This window comes from Pantherophis guttatus, chromosome 5 (genome assembly GCF_059756535.1).
Source record: "Pantherophis guttatus breed Tessera chromosome 5, ASM5975653v1, whole genome shotgun sequence".
Taxonomy (NCBI): Eukaryota; Metazoa; Chordata; class Lepidosauria; order Squamata; family Colubridae; genus Pantherophis; species Pantherophis guttatus.
In genome coordinates this window covers 12,724,930-12,733,362 of record NC_142067.1, presented here as the reverse complement: position 1 = coordinate 12,733,362, position 8,433 = coordinate 12,724,930, and the positions used below count along the sequence as shown (strand labels likewise).

General features: G+C 41.5%; 1 protein-coding gene across 11 annotated transcripts in view; it reads right to left on the bottom strand.

Annotated features, from left to right (window-relative positions):
* Positions 1-1,302: 1,302 nt before the first annotated feature.
* Positions 1,303-8,433, bottom strand: part of FAT3 (FAT atypical cadherin 3) — a 626,029-nt gene continuing 618,898 nt past the window's right edge. For 7 of the 11 annotated variants that reach the window (XM_034408488.3, XM_087894589.1, XM_087894591.1 and 4 more), the window contains one exon: positions 1,303-7,618. In XM_034408488.3, the coding sequence (XP_034264379.2) occupies positions 6,996-7,618 (623 nt within the window). In that variant the 3' untranslated portion in view covers positions 1,303-6,995. The remainder of the gene's footprint in view (positions 7,619-8,433) is intronic. The other 4 variants (XM_087894593.1, XM_087894594.1, XM_087894595.1 and 1 more) reach the window with 2 other exon arrangements.

Below are 8,433 nucleotides of genomic sequence, written 5' to 3'. Positions count from 1 at the left end.
TGAGACCATCAAATCTCAAGAGCTCTGTGTATTTTTTTCTTCCCATTCATTAAAATGATACTAGAACATGAGTGAAAAGCTGAGGGCACTGGAGAGACCTCCAGAAACTTGGAAACTAAAGTGACAAGTAACGAACGTCAACTTTTCCACTCTTTTACAGGTGGTCCTTGATTTACAACCGTTTGTTTAGTGACCGTTCAAAGTTACAATAGCACTTTTTAAAAAATGACTTACGCTTTTCACACTTACGACTGCAGCATCCACGTGAACAAAATTAGAATGCTTGGCAAACAGCATGTACCCTGTTTCCCCGAAAATAAGACATCCCCTGATAATAAACCCAGTCGGGCTTTTGAGCGCATGCGCTAAAATAAGCCCCCCCTGAAAATAATCCCTCCCCAAAAATATTTAAACGCATGCACTGCCGGTCCCCGCCATTTCCTCTGGTTTCCTCCATGTGCCCTAAAATAATAAGACCTCCCCAAAAATAAGGCCAAGCGCTTATTTCGGGGTTCATAAAAAATGACACAGGGTCTTATTTTCAGGGAAACACGATATTTATGACGGTTGCAGTGTCCCAGGGTCATGTGATCATCACCTTTTGTGACTTTTGGCAAGCAAAGTCAATGGGGAAGCCAGATTCACTTAACAACGGTGTTACTAACTTAACTGCAGTGATTCACTTAACAACTTGGCAAGGAAGGTCGTAAAATCTCGCCAAGGCTCAAGGTTGACTCAGCCTTCCATCCTTTCTAAGGTAGGTGAAATGAGGACCCAGTTTGTGGGGGCAATAAGCTGACTTTGTATAAATATACAAAAGGATGAAGGCTATTGCCGAGCACATTGTAAGCCGCCCTGAGTCTTCGGAGAAGGGCGGCATATAAATCAAATTAAAAAAAAAAAAAAGGGGGCAAAACCCATTTAACTATTTTGCTTAGCAATGGAAATTTTGGACTCAGTTGTAGTTGAGACTGGTACAGAGGTGGTATTCAGCCCGTTTGGACCAGTTCAAGCGAACCGGTAACGGAAATTGCAGGTGGGTCCGTCCCCCCGCCCCGGCTTTATGCTGTCATATTTAGGCACGTTTTTGAGGCTGGGCGCATGGATGGAAGGCACGCACGTGAGCGAAGCACGTGCGTGGAAGGCTGAGCACATGTGTGGAGGTGGGCGCTCGCTCGCTCACATTTTCGGTGCTGGGCGAACTGGTAGGTAAATTACGTGAATCCCACTTCTGGATCGGTACTATAAAGTAGGAATGTATCTCCAAGAAAGAAAGGAAGGAAGGAAGGAAGGAAGGAAAAGTCCACAAAAACTGTGTGTTTTTAATTGAAAACTGGTTTTAACGACCAATTTAGCAAATTTGGGCAATTACAAACCTGTACACTTTTTTGTTTCTTTTTTGTTTCTTTTTTTAATAGCAAAATAACAAGACAATACTGCCAACAGGAAAATGAACAACTGATGTGTTAGGCAATAGGGGACAAGATCCATTTCATTTCCGGAGATCATCTTCCCTTTTGCATAAGTTTGTTATACAGGGTGAAATAACGGGAGAAACCTTTTTTTTTAAGGCCAACAGAAATGTCATTAAAAAACGTGATTGCATTTTGCACAAAAAACCATTAAAAAAAAAATAACCAGGAAGCAGTTTCATAGAAACAGAAGTTAACCGAAAACAGCTGATCCAAATGAAAACTGAAGTCCCCTTCAGCAACTAAGACGTGTTTTTTCGTTTTATAAGAAATGTTTTATATGATTAACCTGACACGGATGACTTTACACAAATGAACAAAGTAACAAAAATGAAAAGCGAACCTGATTGGCATTGAATATCTACAAAAGCCCAGTAATTTCAAAATTATTATGTACATTATTTTATAAACCTTTTAACACCAAAAACGTACATCTTTTACAAACCAGCCTGCTTGCAACAGGTAAAATTTACACACAATTATCTTTTCTTATACAGTGCTTCAAGGAGAACTTAAGATTGGTTCCCCCCCCCCAAATAAATTTCCTGAAAAAGCAGTTATCCTGGGTTTGAAAAATTGTTCTGGTAAGAATTCAATGATATGCTTAAGCTATGTTAAGTGAGGCCTTGAATTCCCACGATCCAGTTCAATTATTTTCTTTAACACTGCCAGTGGTGAAGTTTGGTTATGGCCTGTAATACATTTGTAAATTATTGCTCTTTAAAAAAAAAAAAAAAAAGATGAAACGGTTACTTACATCCCACTGCCTCTCCTTTTCTCTCTAAATGAAAAAAAAATAAAATAAAAATGTCCAGTGCTCTTCTGTTTGGTGCATAGCTTTGAAATAATGATCTTTCATGGATAAACTTACTATGGATTTTACTACTGGAGAGATGCAATGAGCAAAGAAAGGAAACTGCCAAAATCCAATGTTTGCATAATCGTGAAACAAATCTTTTTCCCCACTCCCAATTATATGGAATGAATTTGGAAGATGCAGTTCAGCTAAACCGCCCCATCAAAATTTTGGGAAGATTTCTGTTCTCTGTGGCAATATCGAAATTATTGACCTTTAGCTTGTGAAAGACACACTTAATAAAAGCAGTAAATTAATATTAAACCGCTTTGCTATCAACATTAGAATGTGGGAGTCGAGAGTTTCCCTCATTTTGTATGCAACTGCAATGACAGGTCCTACCTGTGTGTACCAAGTACTTACATAACTAATACTGCCTCTGGGCAGTACTACTTCAAGCGTGATATGTCTAACGTGATATAGACATTTTTACCATCTCGTAAATAGGAAGCAAAGAGAAAATGCTGAGTCTGGACCTTTTGGCTTGAGATATTTAGCTTTATCATGTGGAATTATTATTATTATTTTTAGGAAAACACTTATTCCTGTGAACTTCAGCCTGCCATCTTGTCTACTACCGGTAGGAGGAATAAGACCCTTTTGCATAGAACAAAACCTGAGTCATATCAAAAGCAATGGAGCTGCCCATGGCTGCCAGGGGGCCAGTAGAGCATAGGGACATCAAGAAAAATTCAAGATGGTGGATGCTTCTATGAGACTGAAGCGGCCATCTTTAATTTCCTTATTAACTCACCAAAGACTACACATCATTCAGATAGTTCTGAAATGTCCCATTTCTGATTGTTGTTGGGAGAGGAGATATTTGTCTTAAATCTCTTCCAAATTAAACCAAATATGTATTCCCCGAAAAGCATCCGACTGGAAAAAACAAAATTAAAATTGGCCGCACGGCTCTTTTCAAACCGTCCCACTTTATGATATGCTGAACTGGTTTATGTGTAAGAGCAATCAGAAATACGTATTTCCCCATCTTTGAATCACTGAATCGGTTGTAATTATCTATGCATAGAGTGGCTGAGGGCAGACGGTTTGAAGCCCCAGTTGGCTTCAATGCCACTTAATCATGTACGGCTTTACTTACTACTAATCTTTTATCCCATGTCATCAACACCAATTGACAGAGGAGTTGCTGTTGGGATAAAGACAGGAAAAATCAGGGTGATTCATGGTAAAAAGAAAGTAAGGAGAAAAAAACAACAACATGCCGGCAGAGAAAGTGTGCATGTCTACTAATTGTGCTGAATTGCGGATGCTACAAACATCTGGAGCCTGGCCAATGTATTTAGCTCACTTGTCTAAGATGCTTTTTACCTATGCGAAGCTAAAATTTAATAGCACATTACAAGAGAATCTGAAAGTAAACCCCGTGGAATGTATAAATGGGCAATTCATTCTGAGATTAGATAGCAATGCAGATTATGCTCTGGAATAAGTGGGACAATTACATTGGGGGCAGTGAGCAGCCAGCTGCTGGAAGAGAGGTGGGGAAAGGAAGAAGAAGGAAGTGATGACTGCATAGGACCTGGCAAGATAAGAAGAGTCTAATATTTCGGGGTTTCTAGAACACACATGCAAGTTATCTAGAAGTCAAAAACACCCCTTTACTTTGAACTATCAAAGGTTTTGAGTTTATTCTTTTTACGGAAGACTACTAGAAAGTAGGGGGGAAAAGATATCTCACTTAAGTTCAGGTATAGTAGTAAATGTCCCCCCCCAAAAAAACAAGAGAGCATTATTTGAAAATTCCTTTTAAAAGTGAGGAAGAATTACTTCATAATGACTTTGTGTGTGTGTGTGTGTGTTTGTGTTTGTGTGTGTGCATGTCTGTGTGGGGACAAATAAGTGCAACCGAACAATAGTCCAGAATTCAAATGTGTAGTAACTTTGGTATCCATTCAAAGCAACCCCAATGTATAGAATAGCTATGAGCATGAGCAATTGGAGGAGATGTTGATTATGTCAACTCTTCTGTGTGTCTATGTATGTGTGTGCGCACAGACGCACACACACACACAACACTCATTCATGGTCATGAGAAGGTCAACCCACATATCAGCTAGTTTCTCTCTTGACTAAGCTCATTCAATTTCATACATTAGCATCCTCACCATAACACAAGGGCCAGGTACCATGTTTCCTTCATCCCAAAGCATTTCGAAAAAGGGTTCATAAAAGGCTGAAGAAGGGTTAACAAAAACCATCGTTTTATAAAATGCGTTATAAAAGAATGTCTACCATATTTGGAAGCGAAGCCCAAGAGGGGGAAAAAAAATCACTGAACAGGAAGCACACGTTAAGTTAGTACGATTCAGGATATTCATACCAGCAGTGTATTGTCCTGGCTCGAAAAATAATTTTTTACACACATTTTTCTAACCAGACCATTTCTTATAACATAACCCTTAGTTACAATATTCTTATACCCTGAAACGGGAGTTGTAATCAACAGATTCATTCTATTTCCAACATAAAATTTAGACTTACAACGGGAGTTGTAATCAACAGATTCATTCAACTTCCAACATAAAATTTAGATAACCTTTGTAAAATAAAGCTGCTCCCCTTGCTTATTGCATGGCATTTGACTGAACTACTTGGCTTGATACGCTCTAAATAACCGGTATCCTCCGAGGCTGAAATAAGTGCTGATTAGCATGAGGACACCAGAAATATTTAATTTATCCAGCCAAGTAAAAAAACACAAAATTTGTCACTTGGTGTAAAGAATTTTTAGGAAATCTATCTCTGTTGGGATGGAAGCACTCATTCAACATTGTACTGATAAAACAAAAACAAGATATGATTGAGATGTGTGGTTTGCGAAAGTCAAGAAGGCAACCTGTTGTGAGGTAATCAAAGCTACATCTTTCATGTGCCGTTATGTGCAACACACGCATGAAAAATGAATGAGCCTTAAGTTACACGGTTGCAGCCCCCATCTTGACTTTTTCGGACCCCCCCCTCCTCCCACCCGCACAGACGAATCCCACGAAAGACCTGCGGGGACATCCGTAAACCATAATTCCCTTCCACCAATAATCATTTATTTTTTCCTTTCAGTTGCTGGTAGGTTGGCATTTTCTTCTCCTGGCATTTTCTTCCATGCGAAATGGAAGCTGGAATTCCAGTGAGACAAAGAATGTGGCAACAGTGTTCAAAATATGCAAAAAAGATCATCTGGCTGGGGGTTTCTTTTTTTTTTTTTTTCACCCCTAAAATACATGGTGGCGATGGAGTCAACAGCTACAATGGCACTCTTTAAAGGTAAAAGGGAAAGGACTACCTACGGATATTACTCGGTTAGTCATTACCAACTATAGGGTAAATGGTAAATTTAAAAATAAATGGGGGAAAAAAATGCCGTCGATGTATCCTAAGAATCGAGGCTCAGAAGAGGACAGGGAACCCAACAAATAAATAAATAAACAACCAACCAACCCATCCACCAGGGCCATTCCATTTTTCTACTCCTGACCCACCCAAGGTTGCAGCGTCAGTCCTGAATCAAGATCAGGGCAGGGGTGGGATTCTACCGGTTCGGACCGGTTCGGGTGAACCGGTTCGCTCTGACGATCAGGTGGGCCCGCCCGCCCGCCCCTGAGTTTTACTGACTTGTATCTTCTCAGCTGATTCACGTGGCAGAGCGGATTGCTGCACCTCAGCTGTGTTACTCCCCAGCAGTAATGCGGAAGGTAAATTTTCGTAAAACTGTGCACCCCGCAAAGCACACGATCACCGAACCGGTTGTTAAACCGGCAGGATCCCACCACTGGGTCAGGGTATATGGTATTTAAAGATGAATGAAATCTCTAGGTATTAAATTTCACGTTGACACACTGTTGTTTATATGAGAGCCAACAAGACTGATGGCTCAGTGGCATACATTGTTGGATTAAGGAGACCATCTTAATACCTACGATTTGATTCATCATGATGGCCAAATAACTCTTAATTCCCTGTTTCTTTTAGAATTAGAGCTGTAGGCATGAGTTAGAACCACTCCCAATTGGACATCCTCTTGATGTCTTGGATTACAACACCCATTATTCGTAGACTGAATGACCAAGAAGCATACTGATCACCAATTATGGCAAGTGCAACTTAATACTCTGGGAAAGTATCAAGCTGAGGACGATTGGCTTATGCTGTGTTTATGAGCGAGTGCATTCAACGCAATCGGCCAACATATGGGGCAATGTAGAAATACTACGTTTAATGGACCAGCAATTCTGAATGAACTGATTTAGAAAGGTTTTAGGGTGGGGAATTACCAGCTATCCTTTCCTTTATTGATTAACTGATCTAGGGTTTAAAATGGTTTAAAACGCAATGATGCAAAATGGAAGGGTTGGTCTGCCATCAAACCATTTTCCGCCAGGAAATCTTTCTTTTGGCAATAAGCAGTAAATGCTAACTCCAAAGACTAATTAATGGATGAAACCTTGGGTACCGATTTTCCAAGACAACCTGCAGTTTTCACCCTGTAATGTGCATGCACAACATCAATCTTCTTGGTGGGCTGAAAATGATTGGATCTCAACCCTGCACCAGATGTAGAACACTTACGACGCAAAAGAGAAGAGTTGTTGAGTTATGCTATGAACGGGACCAAACGACAGCAACGAAGTCCATGAACAAGAGCTCCTTCATACTTGAGTCTGCTGATGGATCTCCACAAAAGGAATGTGAATCTGATGGTGATCGAGAGAGAAGTCCTCGATGCTTTCATAATCGCTCATGGCAATCTCAGAGTCATCAAAACCACAGCCCATCGAAACATCGGACGAGGATGCGTCCAGAGAATTGTGTAAAGACAAGGGTTTCTTGGCCACACTGTTGCCTGTATTTGGTCCTGGGCCAACGCCAAAAGTACTAAATTCGTTCCCAGTCTGAGTTCCACCGTTGTCCATCTCGTTGGGGAATTGATGAGGAGGGAGGTATTGGCTCGGGTGAAACTGTGGCCGCCTCTGGCAGTCTGGGCTCAGCGTGCTGGCCATGGAGATTGGCTGGGAGGGTGGAAGGGCTTCGTAGTGGTCTGGGTAATCCTCTGGGAGGGGAGGGGGCAATTGGTCTTGGTTTAAAAACTCCTCCTCATGCGGTGGAGGATAGTCACTATCAATATCGTAACCACCAAGGTAGTAATCCGTCTCGAGCTCCCTGGTGCTCCCGTGATGAGCTGAGCTGCCATCGGCTGCCTCATAATGGGGCACCTCCTCAATGTCAGATAAACGCGCACTCGGCATCCAGTCAGAAGTGTCCCAATGATAAGCTGTAGAGGGAAACAAACACTACGTTGGAAAAAAAAACCATGGCATAATCTTTAAGGGAAATGTAACAAGTCCCACATGCATAAGAGACCTTATGCCAGGGGTGTCAAACTCGATTTCATTGAGGGCCGCATCAGGGTTGTGTTTGACTTGGGGGGCTGGGCTTGACATCACTAATGTTGGGGGGCACCTGTAGTGGCCAGAGCACTGTAGAGGTCCCGAGCTCCATTTTCAGCTGCGGTGGCCTCCTGCAACCATCTGCCAGCGAAAGCATGCCCTTCCCGAGCTCCGTTTTTGCTGGCAGAGGCACTGTCAGGGCCAGTCCTTCACTGTTTCCAGGGTGATCCCGTGGACCAGATCTAAGCACCTCATGGGCCAGATCCAGCCCACAGGCCTTGAGTTTGACACCCCTGCCTTATGCAATGAAGTTGCTTAAGCAAATAATCAGCATGCATCTTAATTTTTTTTATTTTTTGGTTTCTGTGAAACATCAGCCAAGCATGCTTTGGCCCATGTGAAGGGAAGCAACCTAATGTCGCAGCAGTAACTGACACAACGCCGCCATCTCTAAAGTAAAGAAAATTTTTTAAAAAATCAAAATCAAGGCAAAGGAAGCAAGAAATCAGACTTGCTGAACGTGTAAAACTGCTCGCGGAAATGCAGGCAATTGGTGATTTAGGTAGAGAAGCGTATAAAACACAGACATTAGAAAAGTCAACATGCTCTTGCAATTGTGTTCATTTCCAAGCTCTTGGGAAAAGGGGGAAAAAAATTACACAGGCAAACGAAGTAACAGGCAGAAAAGTAAAATAATAAT